The sequence below is a fragment of the Cyprinodon tularosa genome, unplaced genomic scaffold (genome assembly GCF_016077235.1).
Source record: "Cyprinodon tularosa strain WSP-4 unplaced genomic scaffold, ASM1607723v1 ctg387, whole genome shotgun sequence".
In the NCBI taxonomy this organism is placed as follows: domain Eukaryota; kingdom Metazoa; phylum Chordata; class Actinopteri; order Cyprinodontiformes; family Cyprinodontidae; genus Cyprinodon; species Cyprinodon tularosa.
In genome coordinates this window covers 1,407,328-1,430,060 of record NW_024039104.1, presented here as the reverse complement: position 1 = coordinate 1,430,060, position 22,733 = coordinate 1,407,328, and the positions used below count along the sequence as shown (strand labels likewise).

At 37.1% G+C, this 22,733-nt stretch overlaps 1 protein-coding gene across 1 annotated transcript in view; it reads right to left on the bottom strand.

Moving 5' to 3' along the window:
• Positions 1–1,725: 1,725 nt before the first annotated feature.
• Positions 1,726–22,733, bottom strand: part of sntb1 (syntrophin, basic 1) — a 70,521-nt gene continuing 49,513 nt past the window's right edge. The window contains exons 6-8 of the mRNA XM_038297387.1: positions 22,251–22,447; positions 8,719–8,948; positions 1,726–5,319 (exon numbers count right to left, since the gene is read on the bottom strand). Of these exons, the coding sequence (XP_038153315.1) occupies positions 5,227–5,319; positions 8,719–8,948; positions 22,251–22,447 (520 nt within the window). The 3' untranslated portion in view covers positions 1,726–5,226. The remainder of the gene's footprint in view (positions 5,320–8,718; positions 8,949–22,250; positions 22,448–22,733) is intronic.

The window sequence follows — 22,733 nt, the reverse complement described above, 5'->3', positions numbered from 1 at the left end:
TTTGTCTTACATAAATGAGCAAGTTTGCTAAAAAGATTTGACTTAATTTGTACCCTTTTAAGCTTTTTACAGCAACAGCTTATTTATTAAAAAATGTAGATGGAAATTTGTTTCACAATTGGTCAAATTACAACCACCAACTCTAGTTTATTTTAATAGGAATTGATGTGACGATCCAAAAGAAAGTGCTTTATTATGAAACGGAGGGAAAAAAATGCGTTTAACTTTTTTTTTTTTTTTTTTTTTTTACAAATACCATCAAGAGAGCAGCATAGATTTAGATAACTCACAATAACCAAAAACATCTAAGTAAAATACAGTTCAACCTCTTCCTTTCAGATCATAATTATGAACAATAAAGTCCACTTGTGATTTGATTTCATCTAAGTACAAAACCAGCTTCTTTGTGACGGCCTCAGATGTTTGCAAGGAACAAAGCAGAAGGTTCAGGACTCAAAACTGGAAGGATGAAAAAACAGGATCTCATGGAGCACAGTTCAGTTTGTCATCTGCAAATGAAAACTTGGAACCCTTTAATCAGAAAAGCAGCCAAGAGGCCCATGAAAACTCAGAAGATATCTGCAGTGATCTGTGGTGCAGGTGGGAAAATGAATAGATTTCGTTAGCTTTGTGTTATGCAAAATGTGATATGGAAATATGCATTCCTTTTATTTTTTTACTAATATTTTTTAACTCGTTTTTATTCTTATTTGAATCCCTTTATGCCAAGAGGGTCTTAGGAGCAAATTCAGCCTGATATTACATATGTGAATTAAAGTAAGGACAGCTTCCAAAACTATAAATTGGAAATACAATTGTTTTTATTTGTATGATAGAAAGGCATTGAGGAATATTTTTCAGGTGGAACCACTATTTTAAATGTCACCATGTCTGATTTATAAGTGATTAAACATAGAAAAAAAATGAAAGATATTTAGCCTCCCCAAAACACTGTAAAATACCTGCATAAAGCAGTCTTTGCTCCTAAGATTTAGCCGTTGTTTAATTGAAATTTACCACTGAACACACAATAATATCTTCAAACTGAATAGAAAATAAGAATAACAGAGCAAGCTTATGTAACAAATGCCGGTTACATCAGCTGAAATGGTCGCACAATTACCTCCGACCCCTCCTTGGAAAGGTCTGAGCCTCTAGTTTCCAATGATGCCGGCCATTAATGGGTGGGGTTAAAAATTAATACCTGCTGTTGTAGTACTCCCGCAGAGTCACATATGTCAGGTGTAATTTTAAATCTTAATTTGTTTTCACAGTATTCAAGGGGTTAAATGCCAGCATCTGTATGCATATTTATATTTTTGTATATCTGATTAATTCATTCTCAGAAACCAGACCAGATGCAATGCTCACAGTTATTAACTATCCTTATTTACCAAATTATTTATGAGAAAATGTATAGAGGCCACAGTGAACTTGATACTAAGGTAGAGATCTATCTTCCTGCTCCAAACAAATAACCAAAGCCTACAGTGTAAAGGTAGAAATTAAAGCAAAAGCACATTGCCCAGATAGTTTAAAATCTGATTCAAAAACTCTATAAATGACCATCCAATCCCACTGAGATTCAACATAAAAGAAATAAAATCTCATGTGCAAGATGGCACCAACAGCTTGTTTATCCATCAAGACAAACCATGAAAAGGTCCAAAGGGTATAAATACCTTGCAAGACACTGTAGTATCAAATAGAAAACAAAACCAAGAGTCAGTATTATTAGCAAACAGGTTTAATTTACATCTTTATGATAGAGGAGGTGATTTGTTTGCTGTTGATGAAAAATAATAAATCACAGTTGAATACAAAAACAACCAATCAACTGTTATTTATCACAGGATTTATGTGCAACATCTGAATGAAAAAGTAAGCATCATCATTCTGAGTGACAGTACAGTAGCTGCCGAAGGCATCAGAGCTCTACATATGAAAGCAGCTTTTTAATCACAGAGCTTCCCTCTAACTTACTTTCTCAGCAAGTGCTGGATTCTTCAGTGTTACAAATTTTTTACATACATCAAAAATTCATATAGCTTTTTTAACAGTGTGGTAGGACTGTTATGCATATATCATTTTATACACTGTGTGTGTGTGGTATGTATCTGCAGACGGCTGAGCATTTGATGTTACCACCACAGAAGCTTTATTGCTCATAATGCTCAGTTTTTAGTTGATTTATCCTTAAATTCCAACATCTATTGTCCTCAAGTCTCTGCAAGAAAAAGAGATCTTGCAGGTAGCCCCGTCAGAGACGCACCATTCCACAGATATGAAAAGAAACCTCGATGCAGTGGGGCTGACAAAGGACCAAACACTGTGATGCCTTCTTTTTTTAAGGAGTCTTATCTTTGTTATTAAAGCTGGCAATCAATCAAATAAGTAATAGCAAATTTTATCTTGATGAATGTGAAGCTGAAACAGTGCGACTGTTTTTAGTCCTGGACTAGAAATATTGGAGTTGATGAATTATCCTCTCAGAAATAATGAGCCACTCCATGGACAGAAAACTTAGCTGAATATAAGCAATTTGAGAAATAGGTAATTGTTTCTCAACCAGATTTTATCACATTTGAGATTACTCCGTTTTAGACCTTTCAAGCCAACTTGTTAAACTAAAATGGACAAAACCAAACAACATCATCTGTAATGTAAAACAGAAAAAAAAAAGAAAACAGGCCTGAACCCAGAACGTTTCCAGTTTGAAGGATAGCCCCCGAACATGTCAAAAATGTTAAAAATAAACCAAAATTATGTTCTAGTTTATATATTTTCATTCAAGAATGAAATGCAGTAGTTTTTCTTTAGAGTACCAGGATTATCTACTCTAGTGTTTTCCTTCAATCACACATTTACATTTCATCTATTTCTGTCAAAGGCAAACTGATTGAAAAATCTTTGAAGTGTCTATTTAGCTTTTGAATGATTTGTTTCTTCATTTTGGGACAGGGTTGGAGTAAAATATGTTTTCCAGCAACATTGATGAAAATTGTGTTATTAGTTTGATTCATTCATATTTTGTTCCTTCTTTCTTTACCATCTTCACATTTTCCCATCACTATCCATGAACAGTTGCATCTGTCAGGTATAGGGATGTAAAAACAGGTGTCAGTCTAACTAACCAGATACACCAAGTCTCCCATAAACGTTAGTCCTTAAATTCATGTTTCATTATAAACGCAATGTTTCACAGTGTCTATAACTCATGACTATTTGTTTCCCTGTGGTTTGAATATTATGTGAGGTCGAAGTTGCATCATGTCATTAGACTGGATACCAAGTTATCTTGTGTGAGTAAAGAGGATGTTGGGGTTTACGATAACCTCCAAACCTCTAACTTTGATCTGAAGCCAGTTGGCAACTTGAAGTCAGAACATCTCTATAACAGCCATTAGGCACCATGTATTTATCAAAGAGTTGTCTGTTAACACAAGCTAGAAAAAAAAAATATTGCACATCCAACCAAATCTATCATAAATGCATTGGGTTTGCTTAGCAAAACTGGGACATCAAAGTTGACTAATTAAGTATGGCAAAGGACCTGTGATACTGTTAGAGTGTCTGACATAATTGAGGTTTTTAAAAGAACCGGGTAAATCTGACTGTTTGTCCAAGTTTTTTTTTTTTTTTTAAAGAGTCCGGATTCAGGACCATAAACCAAAACAAAACTCAAACCTAATAAAAAGAAGAGTGGGCAAAAGTAGAATATTTAAGAGAAGATCCAGGACTCTGAGTGAACCAGTCTTGTAAAATATTATACAAGAAGAATTAAAGGCTAATACATTAGCCCTGTTCTCTCTGTCAGGGCTGCAACAGGAAGAGACAAAGGTTGCAGTGGGAGGGGCCTATGATGACATCCCAGCAGTCTTGTATTTGATATTTTGCAGTATGAACTGTTCTTTCCAGAAATAAGTTAGTGGAATAAGTTAGTTTCCTTTCTAGTGGAGATTATATGGGCCTATGCTACTAGTAAAATAGTCAATAAGTTTGCCAATTCGTTAAAATAGTTAATTCACCCCATGTGAATTAACAAACTTCAATTAAATGTTAAAAAAGGATCAATGTGATTAAAGAAAATTAAGTCATTGGAAAACTTTATGACAGAGGCATACGAAACACAGCAGAGGGCTGTTTCACTGCCATGCAGTGCATGAGGGCCTCTTTCAGTTTAACCACCTGAGCTTTTACAACTGTGCATATTGAAAGAACATTTGAATTTGTCTTACATGTTCCTGATCTAATCTCAAGATTTAGTATAAGGGGTTTTTAAAAAAATAAATTATTTCTGTTATATTCTATATATGTACCATGACTAAATCAATTATGTACTTAATGCTTTGAAAAGTTAATAATAATTTACCTGAAATATCAAATGTTTATCTTCGATCATTTCAAAACTCAGTCTAGTGTTTTCCTCTCTGCAGGCAAAATCAGTCTATATTTTAAGGTCCTGCAGATCCAAAACCCTCATGTTTATCTGTCACACCTAAAAACCTTAAAATCACAGTCTGGTTATCATGAGCAAGCTGTTAAACGAATGCAGCGATAGTTTAAATCTCAGTGAGTCATTATTTGGTGGAAAAAGTTGACCCCCTCCCATCCCCTGCCTGGATGATGAATGCTGACACTGATAACGAGACATCCCTGGGGGGTGGGGTGGGGGACTAATAAAGACTAATGTGCAAAGTTTCTCCACGGTGTGTCATGTGTTTGAGGAAGACGGATGACAAGTGAAATTAGGAATGTTCCTTTAGAGCTGATGGTAAATAAATGATATAACTGGTAAATGGAAGGCAGGTTGCTGTTACATTTAGATTGAATTAAAAGTGAATTCGTCTCCATCCAGCTACATGCGGCCAGTCCTTCCCATCCTGGACGTGACATTAATGCCCAATGTTCTCTTGTCAGTTTGTTGGTATGTCTTTATGTCAATTATCTGAGTCCGGTTCACATTCTTCCCTCTGGTTCTTCAGCCAAGGTTCACCTTCTGGGAGCCTTAACATGGAGTCATTAACCCCGCTCCAAGATATATCTGAAGTGTAACCAGTTTCAGGCACCTGCTACAACACAGAAAAGCTAAAATTACAAATAAAGGCTACATTCAGTTTGGTTTTCCAAATGAAGGAGTTTGAGGTGGTGTGCTGCTTTAGCCAGATGAAGAAACTAGATGGGATTGGTTTCCAAAGGACTTTGGAAGTCCTTTTAAGGAATTGATCAGGCCACCAGACCCAGGCGGGAGATCTTAGCAGACAGGAAAGAGTGGACGATGAAGACGATCGGTTTTGGACATGAGTGAAGATCCAGTTGCTGGAAACAGAAAGAAAAAACAATAAATTAACTGGCAGAATAATCATGGTGAGAAACTGGCTAAAGAGATGAAAATTTAAAATAAACCTCTGTTCCAAGATAAAAAATGTTTTCAGAATCAGAATCACTTTATACTTTTTTTCTTCCACTGCAACCGTTTACACAACAGAGGTAAATAAAATTGTAAGTACAAATATGATATAGGAATAAAATAAGATGAAAATCAGAATAAAATAATGTACTGCAAGTATTCTAAGTTTGCCGGACAAAGCTATTGTAATGAACTACTCTAATGAATCTACTTTCATTTTAGTAGTTTTTTTCTATTTATAAAAATGTATAATTCATATATTTATTTCTTTATCCATCATGCTAAGGTTTTTTTGTCCCACACTCCAGATGTGCACCATGGAAAAGTTAAATAAACACTGATATTTAAATAGAAATGTGAAGAAGATCCTGTAACCAAAATCACAATCTAAAGAAAAGTTGTATTTTTTCTTTGGTCAGTTCATAAATAAAAAAATAAAAATAAAAAAATGTTAACTTTGTTCAAGTGAAACAAATTCATGGCTGACCAGCAAATCTTAACCAGCCAGAAAATGTTTCCAAAATGGGTAGATTGGGTGAGACCGCTAAATTAAAAACACACATTTCCTGCCAACATGACGTTATAGTAAACAGTGAAAAAAAAAAATCCCAGCTGACTTTCGAACATTGAGCAAATAGCCGTCAGCTGCATCCACAAGTGCCTCAGGATTGTTTATAGAAGCTTGTCGGAAACTGTGCTTGGTTTTGGAAATGATACAGACAGAAATCTTTTCTGCTCAAGTAGCCAACAGAGGGGTTTGAATCAGTGCTCAGAAGTCTTGGCTTATTTGCCCTGAGCATAAAGAGAGCAGTCACAACTGAGCGATCCTGTCTGAGGACTGTATATAAGAACTGTTCAAGTCTGAAGCATTAATATAAATCACTTCAGTTTCTTCTTTTTTCAAATCAAAGGAGCACAGGGAGACTGCATTCAGAGTGACTTTTAAGCTACTATACAGCGGCAGCTCTACACATTATGAATAATAAAACAGCAGGCCTCTTGGTAGATAAAATAAATAAGATAAATAGCCAACTACATGTTAATAAATTTGAGGTGAGCATGGTAAATAATGAAAACTAAACTCATCACAAAGATAGAAGCTAATTAATTTGCTCCCATGGGCCAGCAGCCCTTCATTCATGCTGCTGCAAACAGATTAAAAGCCTCACAGTCAGCGACAGGCTATTCTCTAAGAAAACCTCTTCTGAATTGCTTCTGTAGATCTAGTTAAAGAAGTACATCTCATGCTAGATGTTATTTTCTAAAGTGCCATAATTCAAATTTAGGTGAACTTGTTTACATCTTGTCAAATACATTTTATAACATAGTTTGTTACTTGCTTTATCTTGCAGACCCCCCTTAGAGGCAGACTGAGTCAGTTCTCATTGGACTCACAAAGCATCCCAGCACACTCTGGGTTTGATTGATATTTAAAGTCATTCTGAATTGATAAATTTACAATTATTTTTTCAATCAAAAATGCTATTATGGAATGAATGCATAGGAATGTTTAGAAAAAAAATAATCATGTTTTTCTTTTGAATTACCTCAGTGGGATATTGGATACTAATAGAAAAGTTAATTTGCCTTTTCTCATCAGCAATCTCCACATGTCCCCTCCTGCATGTGGTATGTAAAATCATCTGAGGTCTAAAATATTATGATAAAGTTTATGGATTAAATGCAAAAAACATTTATGTCAACGTCATACAGTTGGAACCATATATTTAAGGCTGCAACCAACAATTATTTTTCAAATCGATTAGTCTGTCGATTATTTTTTCCATTAATCGATTAATAATCGGATAGCAATAGGTTCCTTAAAGAAGATAATTTGTGAAATTAGACTAAGTGAAAATAAAGCTTTTCCACTTGAGGAAATCTGGATAGAGCATATGGACAGACGAAAAAGATTTTGATCTAAATTTTGGTATAACTGGTGCTTTAGGTGGTTTGTTTTAGAATCACTAAATTCCAATGAATGATTAACTGATTACTAAATTAGTTGACGATTATTTAAATAATCGATTAATCATGATTTATCTTTTTCTTTCAGCCCTAATATATTTACAATCGATGAGTGAAAAGGACACATAACCACTACTTTGGTCACTACATGACTTAATTAAATTATTTGTACTTTTTAAATTCCTGAAAATTGCTAATGAGACAATTCAATAGAATTCTTAGCGTTTCAGGTTTTTTTTTTTTTTTTTGCTGTTAAAATATGGCCTTCAACCTCAGAACAAAGGGAAACAAACTTTGGCCTGTAGCTGCTGCTGCAGAACCACAGTTAGATAATTGAAGCTGTGTTTCAGCAGTTAACTTCCTAAAAATGACCATTCGCTTTGATGTTTTCCACTGTTTGATACTGTTTATCACGAGATTTTATTCGAAAACCTGGAAAAACTGGCTCGGGTGCAGGACTGGATGGGTTTAAATCCTACTTAAAGGATAGGGACGTTTTTGTGTCCTACACATCAGAGAGCAAAGAATCACATGTGGTGCTCCCCAAGGTTCCATCTAAGGTCCTCTCCTATTTAATATCTACATGGTTCCCCCAACTCAGATTATATTAAACAACCTATATTACTATAACTATGCAGATGAAACACAGCTACACACTGATGTTACCAGGGGACTATGGACCCATTAAAACGCAGGTTAAATGCATAGAAGACATCAAAGCAGTGGTTCTGCCAAAATTTTCTTCATCTGAGTCAAGCAAAAAAACTGATGTGATAGTTTTAAATTTCAAAGGAAAAGCATCTATAAAAGCTTTAGTAAATAGAGTCAGAAACCACAGATCAGACTCTATATCTTGGTGTTACGAGAGACTCAGACCTGAACCTTTAGAGGAACATAAAGATGGAAACAAAGTCAGCCTTCTATAACCTAAATAACATCTCCACGATTAGGGGACTAATGTTTCAGCAAGACCTTGAACAACAAAATAAAATGTTCATCTGTCTAAACAAAATAGGGAGTTTTTACGACAAAGTTTCCATCAATCGTTTTATCATTATTTCTTTTTAAATATACAGGAGTCTGAGCTCCCGTTAAATAGGAGAGCTAAATCAAGAAAAATAAGTAAATTTATAACCTGAAAAATATAAAGAAAAAAACAAAGAGCTTATGACTATTGAAAAAAATAAATAAATCAGGGAGCGCCGTTTATCACTAAGAATTGATCATTTTCTCCTCAGAAGATGCCAATGTCATTTATCAGTTTTCGCATTTAATTGAACAAGTATAGAAGAAAACCACATTGAAGTCTAAGTATATTTAAACATTTTTTGAAAACTTACAATTTCCCCCTCCTCTCCTCCAAAGTCCAGACAGAGCATGCGCACGCCGTCATCAGCAGACATTTTTAGTTTTTCAAAGGGGTAGGAAAGGAGCACCTGGGGCTTGACCGATGTGTCAATTACTCGTTCTTCACCATCTTCCCCATATCTTCCTTTTGGGTCAGCCAGCACAGAGAAGCCCTTTTCGTAGTGAATCACCAGCCGGCACTCCTGACTTCGGTACAGGCAACCTGGACAACAGATTATTGCATTTATTAAAGTGTCATTGATCTACTGCTTTCAATCTGTGTCAAACTCTTTCCAATCTGTTATGTCAAAATGGTTGACATAGAAACTGGTTTAAATACATTTATATTAAACAAAATTGAACATTGCTGAAAAAAGTTCTACTAAGTAAAAAAGCCTTTATTTCTATTAGCTGTGATGATTTTCTGCGTCCAGTGAATAAAAACTTGAAGTTAAGACTAAAATATTAAATTATGATTTTGTAGACAAAATGGGGGACAGATCAAAAGTATGGTAAGTGCCAGTTTAAGGATATTTTTATACAAGTCATCAGACAAAATAACCTAATCTTACTGGGTATTCTGATTTACTGAAAAAGAATGTATATCATAAATGAAAGAAAACATCAAATGTACAAGTTTTTTCACAACTAAATTGCTTAATAGCTTTTGTTGGGGATTTGTGTAACTGTGGTTTTTAAAGTTTTGCCATAAATTTGACTGTGTCATTTTAGAATATATATCCTTTTAAGTCAAACCATACTGTTCTGGAAGTTTTAGCTCTGTACACTGCAAAAACAATCCAGAAATAAGTAAAAAATGGCTTAAATTAAGTATATTTAGCCTTAATTTGAGCAGGTAAATAAGATGATTTGCCAATGGAATGAGTATTTTCACTCTTAAAATAAGATAGTTAGATAATATTTACTTGAAATAAGACGATAAAATAGTTTTTTCTTATTTTAAAAGGAAATTGTCTTGTTCCATTGGCAAAGTGTCTTACTTATCTCCTCAAATCAAGGAAAAACACACTTATTTTAAGAAAAAATAACTTATTGAGATTTATATTTTTTGCAGTGTACAATTCACAAGTCTTCAAGATCCACAAATCTTTGAATTATATCTAACTAACTTCTCTGTCCCTGCTGAAGAAAAAGTTCCCACAGCAGGATGCTGCCACCTTCCAATAGAACCTTGAGTCTAATTTCCTACACTGTTGTGCTAGAAAGTAACAAATCAAAATAAATACATCTTGGTTTTAATTTACCAGGAGCCTATTCATATTTCATTTGTGCTCAGTACTGTGTTTTGGCAAATTAAATCCTCTTCCCAGGTTACAGTAGGTAACATCTCGTGGTAATGTTTTCTTTCTTAACCTTTCTTAACACCTTACATGCATATCCTTTCTGCTTGGCATGGTGTTGCTCTTCCTGTTTTCTCACCCTATTAAGTGATTCCATTTTAAAAAACTCTGTGGGATACCATTTACTATTTAGATGATTTCCATGGGCATCTAGTGGCCCAGGACTGCATTCCAAGCAATGATAGTTGAATTCAAATGAATGCTGCAGTCCTCAAATTTTTATATGTGGTTGTAACAAGAAAAAAGTGGCACTGTTTAGGGAATATTAGAGCTTAGTAAAATGACTTTATAATTACCTTGCACATATTTTGTGTTACTTCACGATTGACTTCCAGGTTGCAACATTTCCCTAACATATGTTCTAATTCTAGAGAACTTGCTGTAAGCAGAGTGCAGTTTCTCTGATGTACACCATTCCTTGCGACTTATTTCCAGCTATCCTCTCCTCTCCTCACAGCAGGCGTCTTGCCTCCAAGCTGAGCGAGTCCCACCATCTTTATCAACCCTCTTATTTTAAGTGTTGCTTCTATCATCTTTGTCTCAGACCCACGCAGTTATATTGTGGCACACTTAATTTTATTTGTCAAAAACAGCCAAGTACTCAAATCCTGGCGATGGCAGACATTGAGGTATCATGCTGGAAAGTTTAAGCGCACAGTGAGCTCCTGTCTGAAGGACATCTGATCTACCAAGCTGTGAGTTTGTTTGACAAAGAGACAAGCCAGAGTAGCTGTTATTTCTCCACTGTTTGCTCAAAAGCTAGAGCATAAGATGAGGTGTGCATTTGACTGTGTGTATAGAGGAGGTGATACATGTCTGTTGAAACATGACAACTAAAGTCAGTAGACTGTAATGCTGGTGCAAAAAAAAAAAAAAAAAACCAAGGTGTGATGAAGAAACTTATGTGCAGGTGGTTATGAGTTAAATGTATATATACACTATATTGCCAAAAGTATTTGCTCACCTGCCTTGACTCACATATGAGCTTAAGTGACATCCCGTTCCTAATCCATAGGGTTCAATATGACGTCGGTCCACCCTTTGCAGCTAGAACAGCTTCAACTCTTCTGGGAAGGCTGTCCACAAGGTTTAGGAGTGTGTTTATGGGAATTTTTGACCATTCTTCCAGAAGCGCATTTGTGAGGTCGCACACTGATGTTGGACGAGAAGGCCTGGCTCTCAGTCTCCGCTCTAATTCATCCCAAAGGTGTTCTATCGGGTTGAGGTCAGGACTCTGTGCAGGCCAGTCAAGTTCATCCACACCAGACTCTGTCATCCATGTCTTTATGGACCTTGCTTTGTGCACTGGTGCACAGTCATGTTGGAAGAGGAAGGGGCCAGCTCCAAACTGTTCCCACAAAGTTGGGAGCATGGAATTGTCCAAAATGTCTTGGTATGCTGAAGCATTCAGAGTTCCTTTCACTGGAACTAAGGGGCCAAGCCCAGCTCCTGAAAAACAACCCCACACCATAATCCCCCCTCCACCAAACTTTACACTTGGCACAATGCAGTCAGACAAGTACCGTTCTCCTGGCAACCGCCAAACCCAGACCCGTCCATCAGATTGCCAGATGGAGAAGCGCGATTCGTCACTCCAGAGAACGCGTCTCCACTGCTCTAGAGTCCAGTGGCGGCGTGCTTTACACCACCGCATCCGACGCTTTGCATTGCACTTGGTGATGTATGGCTTGGATGCAGCTGCTCGCCCATGGAAACCCATTCCATGAAGCTCTCTGCGCACTGTTCTTGAGCTACATGAAGTTTGGAGGTCTGTAGTGATTGACTCTGCAGAAAGTTGGCGACCTCTTCGCACTATGCGCGTCAGCATCCGCTGACCCCGCTCCGTCAGTTTACGTGGCCTACCACTTCGTGGCTGAGTTGCTGTCGTTCCCAAACACTTCCATTTTCTTATAATACAGCTGACAGTTGACTGTGGAATATTTAGGAGCGAGGAAATTTCACGACTGGATTTGTTGCACAGGTGGCATCCTATCACAGTTCCACGCTGGAATTCACTGAGCTCCTGAGAGCGACCCATTCTTTCACAAATGTTTGTAAAAACAGTCTGCATGCCTAGGTGCTTGAATTTATACACCTGTGGCCATGGAAGTGATTGGAACACCTGATTCCAATAATTTGGATGGGTGAGCAAATACTTTTGGCAATATAGTGTATATATATATATATATATATATATATATATATGCTTATTTTTCTTTTTTCTTGACCTTACATAGCATCAAGCTAAAGTCTGTTTGTGTTGAACCAAAAATCAACAGAAAAGATTGGATAAAACATTCTTACTAATTTATCTCATCCAGCAAATGGTTACAATACAGACAATGTCATAAATCCATAAAAATACTGATAAACTAAGTTGCTGGCTTAACATACATGTGACAGATATAGTAATGCTGTAATTGACTTCATGACATACCAACATTTCAGCAAGAGGATTCATTTATAAGCATGTTGATGAACTTATTCACAATTACAATCACTGCTTGTAAGCTGATCACCACATACAGTGGTAGCAGTTGTCCCCTGAAAACAGTCAGTCTAGAATGAAGAATTTACCAGATCAACTTTGTTCAGAGAGAATGTTTTTGCAAAAATCCTTGGTGCACCTTAGACACATCATCAGTGGTGAGACCCTAAACACTGGTGTTTAGGGTCTCACAAAAGACACATTCGCCCAAGTGACCCAGCTGAGGTTGAACAAGCTTGTTTCAAAGTATAGCCCACGGACCCCCACGGACCCCATACCCCCCACCCCCCATTTGATCCACATTTGTCGTGATGCCTTTTCTGCCACGTCAGTGATGTCTTTCCTAATCTATAGTCTGTTAATTCCCAACATCCTGAGTGCCCTGATTACAGATTGGCTGACAAACCCTCTACATTCAACCTCTAAGGGATTTCATCGGGTCTTCCATCCTCCGCTCCGGCATTTGCCTGGTAACTCCTTATACTTTTTCCTCTTTTTCTCAAAGGCCTCCTTCATCTGGTCTTCCCAGGGAACAGTGAACTCCAGCTAGACTACTTACCTTATTTCAGACACCAAGGCTACGTCTGGTCACTGACGTTCTCTGGGAAGGTCTTTGGTAGCTCCTCAGCCCTGTCCGAAGGCTGCCACTGTTCCCACCAGCTTGCCATGTCATAGTTGTACCACAGGCTGGCTGACTGCCCTGTAAGCCTTCCACTTCCTGCCAGTTCTCACTTCTGTTCCTACTGAGGAAAATTTGTTTTCAGTGCAGTTCCTGTTACAGCAGAACCTCTCTAGTTTAGGTAACTAGAAACTCCTCTGTCAGACTATGGAAGGGGAGTTTTAGATTGTTGTTCTTCCCATGTGAAAGGATGCTGCTGAGGCTTCATGGTAGGCCCAACAACTTCTGGAGGAAATGCTGACTTTCCTCTCGAAAACACTAAGCAGTAATCTTTGGCACGTCATAGACCAGCAGTGGCCAAAAGAGTCATGGAAAAATTCCATGGTTCCATGCTGGTAAATTCAGGCTTCAAACTTGCCTTGAAGACTTCTTCATTGCCGTCAGCCAGGATTCCAACTCTTCAGTGGTTAAATGAAGTAATGTCCTTCAAGGTGCAATTGTAAATCTTACCCAGGCTCTTAACTGGTTTGTCTGTGACAGATAGGAGTGGGATGCCTCCTATAGTGAAGTGAAACTGTTCTGAATCCTTCCCTCTCCTCACAACCAGGGACCTGGATTTGACTCGTTTGCAGTCCATCCGTAACCAGCTGATGAGTTGCGCAAGGCCTCACAGGATCCATCTACAGCCCGGGATTTGTTGTATGTCACTGTCAGATCATCCATAAATGCTCTGATGGGTGGCTGCCGTGTACTGGAGTTTGTGAGTGTGCCTCTACACCATCTACTGCCTACTTCACCACCATATTCATGGCCAAGTTCAACAACATCACTGAAATGGTACATCCAGTGATAATGCCCTTCTCAAGCTGAGGAAATGTAGATGTTAATGTTCCAGAGGTGACTCTCAAATTTGTACAGCTATAATAGACCAGTATGAGGTCATCTTGCCTATATCATGGTATCGTTGGAGTGAGATTGCCACCAACTTGTGTGGAATTGACCCCTACCCGTTTGCAAGATCAAACCAAAGGACTGCCAGGTTTTCTTTCCCTTCATCCGCCTCCTAGATCAGCTGCACAGTGCATGCCGAAACCTTCGGGACTTCTCCTTTCTATGATGTAAGTGGTCTTCAGGAGAAACTGTTATGCACTGGGCACTTAAAAATACTGAAGAATATCTTGCCCTGTACACTGAGGAGTGAGATGAAAATTTAAAGCAAAAAAAAATCTGCAGAAGTTGTGTGTATATAAACCTTTAAAAATAGACCAAAAAACAAGTTTAAATTTTTGTTTATTTTTTCAGACACCTTGGACATTAAAAGTGAAAACCTAATAATAGCTTCATAACTTCAGAGGTCAACATATTGTTTCCTCAATGCTTGCTAAACTGTCCAACTTGTAACTGTAAAACATTTTAAGTTTCTATCACAAGCTTTTCATGTTTGTTTGTTGGTATTTTGGCCCGTTCCTCCTGATAGAACTGGTCTAACTTAGTAAGGCTGAGACTTGAACTCACTCTTTTCTGCTTAACTAACAGAACCACTAGAAATCGTTGACCTTGTTGCCATTAACCACTCTTAAAATAACCTCCCTCTATGTCAGGACCTTGCTCAAGATAGAAGAACCTCGCATTGAAAGGCTTGGAAAATAATAAGAACACACACCAATGGCCCTGAAGAAAACATAAAAATATATGATTCTGACATTTAGTGAATAAAAAATAGTTTTTGCCATTCTACATAACCTAAATTATGAAAGGTTTAGTCTGATTAATGTTTATATGTAATGTAAACATTAGGGCGACAGTGGCGTTGGATGTAGGAGTTTGCCCTGTAATCGAAGGGTTGACGGTTCAAGCCCCTGCTCCGACTTTCAGTGTCGTTGTGTCCTTGGGCAAGACACTTCACCTGCATTGTCTACTGATGGTGGTCAGAGGGCCTGGTGGCGCCAGTGTACGGCAGCCTCGCTTCTGTCAGTGAGCCCCAGGGCAGCTGTGGCTACAATGTAGCTTGCCACCATCAGTGTGTGTGTGAGAATGGGTGAATGAATGTGGTGTAAAGCGCTTTGGTCAGGTCTCCTAACCTGAATAAAGGCGCTTTATAAGTACATGCCATTTACCATTTACCATGTTTATATTGATATTTATACTATTATATAACTATGTTGTTATAAAATTACAATAATGGAGCATTATTATCATCTAAGGGGCTCCGGCGTCACACTAACACATCTGTTATCTAGACACTAAATACCTACTAAGACAGTGATAGTCATGGAAGAGTGCTTTGTAAAAGCTCGCTTTATATCATGTTATGTTTATATAATCAAGGAAATACTTCAACAATTTAATCTTGCTGACCACAGAGGTCATTTAGACTTCCCTGCAAACGTCACATCTTATCACTAAAGATAGATATATAATTAAACAGAGATTTGTTCCAACTGCTGTTCATTTTTAAAATGAATAAAAAGTGAAATTGTGTGAACTTTTGTTGGTACAAATGAGTAGGTAAATGAAGCAAAGAGTGCTCTTCTTTACTGGGCTCAGGAGTGAATATTAGACCTAAAGCTCCACTCCTCTATCTGAGAACGATGTTCTGTGGGGAAAGCAGCTTTTCCATCAGAATACACTCTCACATAAAGGGGCTTTTCAGGCTGCACAAAGACCCTTTTTCTGACACTGAGTGAAAGAGACAGAAGAAAAGATGGAGATCAGACAGCGATAACAGAGTACGTGAATAAATCAGGGTAGGGTCTGACAGTGAGAGAGAACACCTACACTACTTCTGAGACCATGTCAGGTCTAGCAGCTAAAAGGTTACTTAAGGACAAAATCGTTTCTTTTTTTTAATGGTCTTTCATCTTAATCGTTTAGATCATTAGGATCTAACATTTTTGAAAAAATGCACAAAACTGCAAGTAACACAGCATGATAATAGAATAGTTTTCCACTACTGCTGAGATAATTTGACTTTTAAAGAGCTTCAGATCATTAAGATGTTTACCTTTTTCACCAAGTCAACACCAGTGACCCCTAATGCAATTAGACCAGTTTTAAAACATCCACTCTGATGACAAATTTGATGAGAATTTCAAGAGGGTAAAGATGAAGGACTGCTGACATGAACCCCCCCCAAAAAACTACATCTTTAAATGGAAACTGACACACTCTCAATCTTTACAGCAACATAAAACACAAAAGACAAACCACAAAAGGACATGTTTTGTTATTGCCGTTTCAAAGGCTTTAGAAGCTATAAGGAAAATTTATAAGCTCAATAAATTTATAAGATCGAAAAAAATCTCGCACAACTGGAGAATCGGCACGAAAAGGGCAAAAACTCGTACAGTGTACTCCCAGCTTTACTGCACAAAAGATGTTTAATGCTTATAAGTTTTCAACACAAACTCAAATAGATAAAAATCATTACTTAAAGAGTAGCAACAGTCCGCAGAAATACTAGTAAGGCAGTAATCAATTTGATTTCTCCCTATCTTTTTTCTCCAACTTATATTAAACTAGTAATAGGTAATTAGATCAGTTTTAAGATTTAGAAATCAACCAGACTGCTTCCTCATGTTTTCTCCTCTGCTCAGCGACCTCCAACCTTTAAATTAAAATTATTGTCAGGTCCATCATAATCCACAGTTGTAGGCTGGGTTAACTAGCATACTCTGGAAGTCTGTATAACAAGCAAATGTGATATATGGTCAATCCTGTTTAATTTCACAGTGTTAATCAAGATAACTGACATCAAACACATTTTATCAAGTAGGTCAATAGAATATAAATAATAGAACAAGCATGGCTCCTATTTGCTGGAATTATAGGACTGACCTCGGAAAAGTCCATATCACTAGATAAAATATGCCAGAGGAGGGAGAGTACTTTGATTTCAGAGCCATACAAAGTACGCGCCTCTTCATAATCCCTAAAGAATGTCCCACTGCCTGTTGAGCGACTAAGTGTTAATCTATCTTCAGAGCAAATCTTCACTGTGAGCTCTGACAATGAATAAAGCATCAGAGTTTAGGATGTTCTACAGATAAGATGCTGACAAGGTCAGTGAGATGATTCCTGGCAAGTGCTTAAAAACAGGACTGAATGTATTTTATATGCAAAGTCACACTCCTTCCCATGGCAGAGTAAATCACTCCCCTACTGCTGTACGATCCAACTGATAAACTGGAGTATAAACCGGTGTTCAAATAAGATCTCTGTATGAAATTTGGTTCAAATAAAATTCAAAGGTTTGGTCAAAAGTAAATTACTTAGAACATTAATATCTATCCATCATTCTAAAAATGAAATTAATAAGATGGGTTTTACAGGGCATATCTTCATCAACAGCCAAGTTTAGCAAAGTATTTAAACTATAATGATTTCCAGGTGGTTCAGAATATACTTAACAGTATATGATAAATAAAATAACACACCAGTGCGGAGCTTTAAAAGCTCTACTGCTGGCTGAGGTAAAAACATTGTCAGTGTAGCAACACCATGATGCTGTTGTGCTTTTTTAGCCTTAACAGCTAAAAAAGGATCGCAAATTTTCTGGTGAATTACATGTTTGGGAGGGAAAAATGTAATTATAGTGGTTTACTGATAACAATTATTTCTTCTGCATCCTGTCTTTTGTTTTAGTATGGAAGATCAATAAAAATTGACTCATATCAGTCCAAACTCTGCCTCAGCAAAAATGCTTGAAGTGAGGCTTGGGAAAGCTTTTCGATCAGCCCAAACATTCACAATACTTTCTTTTCAATTATAGGTATATTATCAATTTACATTGTAGATAGTAGAGGTTGTCTGATGTCTTGAAGTTGCTGGCTGCCCCTCTGAATATGGAGACATTATATAATAATAAAAAGAAAAAAATCTTATTGAATACCAAAACAGGCCAATTCGTAATGCTTTAACAGTCTTATTAGCTCAAACTGTTGAAACAGATTAACATGCAGGAGGTACTTTTGGAAATTTTTTGTCTAAGTATAGCATATTACAAAATAATATATATATTGTCAAAAATAATCCAGTGTGTTTCAATATATATATATATATATATATATATATATATATATATATATATATATATATATATATATATATATATATATATATATATATATATATATAGAGAGAGAGAGAGAGAGAGAGAGAGAGAGAGAGAGAGAGAGAGAGAGAGAGAGAGAGAGAGAGAGAGAGAGAGAGAGAGAGAGAGAGAGAACAGCAACTTTTAAACAGAGCGTGCACAAGGAGAAATGGGCTCATGCATGCTCTTGCACACGCATTTTTTTTTTAAATGGAGAGGGCAGGTCTTTTAGAAAATTAGAGAAAATTCTCCACAATACCTTCAAAGTAACTGTTCAGCCAGAGAGCCTTAGTCCAAGAATCTCTCTGTACTTTTTTTGAGCTAGCCTAAAGACCACTTGAGGTTTGGAGACCTACAGCTATTAAGTCACACACTGTGACCATTGTATGCTCTGTGGTTTTTACATCATAGATCTGTTACCAACCACTTTCCTTTGGTTATGATGTTAACAGTTGACTGTATAATATTCAGCAGTGAATAAATATTTACAGATCCGGTCAGCATACCACCCTGGAAGTCACTGATCTTCTGAGTGCAGGTAATGCTTTAGCAAACATTTTTGGAAGACGTGTCCTTGCTGAGCTGCTCGAATTCTTCTACAGAAGTGACTAGCAGAGTAAATGTTTCTGTATAGTGTATATAAAATAGTGTATCTGAAATAGTGTACCTTGTGCAGTGTTGTTTTCGTCAACAAAGATGATGATGAAATTATTCTGATGACACTCTTTCTCATGAAGATAATGAGAACCGACGAGCTAAACGTGGATCTTTCTTGAGGAAAACTTGAGAATTATGGGTGTGAATTTAGTCAACGAGACGAGACTAAACTAAGATTAGTTGGTGGTCGGTCAGACATTTAAAATGCATAATTGTGCTGTAATCTGCTAAGCAGTATCAGCCGTGCTGCTGCACCCTGTTTGATGGTGCACCCCCAAATTGCCAAAGTAGAAAGAACAAATGTTTTTTATCTTTGCTTTTTTGTAGTAATGAAGAATTTATTGACCTGTCTGTAATGCATAATTAGTAGTAGATCAGGAAGAGTTTGCTTTGGATGGAAACTTTGTATGTCTAAAACCATTCCTTTATTGTACATTTTGTTAGCTTGTCTGTCTGCTATGTTAACTAATATGATGTGTTGAACTAGATCTGCTATTTTCCCAGCTTTTGTGAGACAATTTTTTTTATAAAGTAGGATTTAAATTAATAAAAAAGTTTATTTGAATTCTATATTTTCTGCCCAACAGCAATGATGAACTACACTGCAGCATCCCATACCCAGATATTGTAGTATATAGGCAAGAGCTGTCAGTCTGCTAAACAAGCTGTTTGGTATTTTGAAATTGTAAAGGTTAACTTTTTTTTGCAACATAAAACTGACTAAAACTAGAATAAAACATTTTTAAGCTTTAGTCGACTAAAACCGACTAAAATTATCACATATTGTAATGACTAAAATGTGACTAAGACTAATAATAGTTTTCGTCCTGATGACTAAGACTAAGACTAAATCCACGATGGCTGGTAAATAACAATGACCATGTGTGATACTTGCCTTAATGAAACCAGACGTTTCTGTATCTTCTACAGTAATCTTCACCAAATGTTGTAATTTTTTTTATATATACATATATTTCTAAGACGATGGCTAACTTTCAAGTTGACATAATATCAGGATAGCTGAAACTCCCACACCTTCAAAACTTGTTTAAAATTGCAGAAATAATATCCTTTCAGCCAACAGAAACATTTGCAGGTAGATTCTAGACAGGTAATAGATGCACAAGCAACCAAAATCTAAATAAAATGTTTTAAGGACCTTAAGAGAGCCTTAAAGAGTCATATTATGGTAACATTTTGAAAAAGTAAAACAAAATGTAGTAAAATTTTAAACCTTTGCCTAGCATAGTAAATACTAGAGATGTCCCGATCCAGGTTTTTGCACTTCCAATCCGATACCGATATTGTTTTTGGACTTCCGATCCGATACCGATACTGGCCGATACCAGCCTATCCGAGCATGTATTTAAGTTTAAGTTAAAGTATTTAGCCTTAGTTGTAAGACTCATGTTGAAAAGGGTTTTAGTACTCTTGATAACATCTAGCCAGCTGAATTAGGTGAGATTGAATAAAACACAATGCTTGGTAACAACAAACTTACCTGTTTATTAAGAGATAAACACAAACTGGACAAAATTACGAATAGCAATCTGAAATTGCACAGTGAACAGTAAAACCGTAAACAGTTAAAGGTGCAAGTATTACTGTAAGTTTTAATAAAAATGCAAAACAGGGAAACACTGGTGCAAAATAGTGGAATGGATCGTTTCAATCGGCGAAACTGGAAAATACGGACCAGATTTTTTTTTTTTAAAACTGGATCGGCAGTCTGGATCGGCATTTTACATGCTTTGCCGATACGCATTTTTTTGCCAATATCGGCGTCCCGATCCAATACGTGGATCGGATCGGGACAAGCCTAGTAAATACCTACGTTATTTATTAATCAAAGATTACCCTTCACATTCATAATCATATGCCATTAAGCCTGTACCTAGTTGCAGAGAGGCCGACATAGAGCTGAACACCAGGAACAGTTTGTAATAAACCTACCCAAGAAAGAAGTTCAGTAATGAATATATTATTATTATTAGAGATAGCTGATGATTAAAGGACAAAAAGTACACGAGGAACATTTATCGGCTACACTAAGTTAAGTATTCAAACAATCATAACACATTAACCTGCTGGTGGATGCACAACACAAGGAAATAGTTGCTGCATTCACTTAAAAAGCAATACAATGTCGCTGCAAGTGTTTAAAGTATAAACTGTGTAACAAAAATCCAACATAAGCTCACTGCATAGCTCTGAGTATGCCTGCAGGTACTTTGACTGATTAGACATCTTATCAACATTGAGAGTGAGACAGAATGAGCACAGCGCCAGGAGACAAACAGTATCCACACACAAAAACACACAAAGGAGGAAAAACTACCTGCTTGATTGCACCACGCTTGTGGAGAATACTCAACTTTATCTTGTGATACTAATACAAAAAAGATGTTTAGCAACTTATAGCTGTAAACCTTTACTTTCACTTTAAATCAAGGTTCCCACATATCAGCAACACCCCACCAATTACTGGAGGCGCTTTAGACCTGGTACAGTGGGTGCAAACACTCTAGGTAGGTTTTAACAAGAAGCTGGTGGTAAATGACAGAGAAACAACTGTGGGCATCAGATGCTGGTGGATCCGAGCTGTTTCATAGATATGAGAGAAGAATCTGAGGTGAAGCTTAATTTGGCACACAGAAAGAGGAGGAGGACCCAGGGGAGAGCAGTGATTCCCAGGACATTTAGTGTTTTGAGAAAGTAGGAGGCCATGAGAGAGGGGCAGTCATACCCAAATTCCCTAAACAACGCATAGCCGGTGCCAAACAGCAAACACACACTTGCACACACTTGCACACACACACACACACACACACACACACACACACACACACACACACACACACACACACACACACACACACACACACACACACACACACACACACACACACACACACACACACACACACACACAAGTCCTTACTATAAATAGCAAGTGCTTTGTCCACATCTTCCATATGGCTGTCATATCATATCAAAGAGGCAGTTCTATCTCAGAGGATGTGGGAGTCTGCAGTCATATGTATACATACTGCTTTATGCAGTGACTCCAGACTTCCTTGACCTGAAGCTCTACTCACCAAGGCAGCCTCTTAAATTTCTGTGGAGGTGCTATGTCACTGCATGCCACAACAAATTTAAGGGAGTGCTGCAGAAACCCAGAACGTGACCAGGACAGCTCACATTGCACCTTCCGAAACCCTATGCTTCTTTTTTTGTCTCCATCTTGTCCAAAGTTTCCCTTTCTAAAAGTTTTTACAGTATGAAAGTTTAGATGTAAATAAACATACTAGTTGTGACTTCTTTGATCATCTCAGCCGATGCGTGACATCCGTTGACGATGTGTCGGGTCCACATGGATAAATCCTTCGTGGTCTCGGTGCGGAAAAAGTGAGTTTCGATGCCAAGTCTTGTGCCTGTTCGAGTGGCAAAAAACAGCTCAGTACCAGAGCATGGCGACCCCCGGTCAGGACCAGAATGGACCAGACTAGAAAAAAAAGAAGCATTTTATTCATTAGGCACATTATATGAACATTATTTATGTGCAATATTTTAAATAACTTGAAAAAAAAGATTGCATGAATTTTACAAAACATTTTTTGCTGATATAAAATGGTACATTTTATAATATGATAATATAGTCTAACATTTTTAAATACTTAATACTGTTTTTAAAACTGATATTCAATCACCCTTTTTCAGTAACAAATTGTGGCTAAGAAAACTTATCAGAAAATTTTAGTGTCTTTATGAAAATTATCCTTAAGTCGACA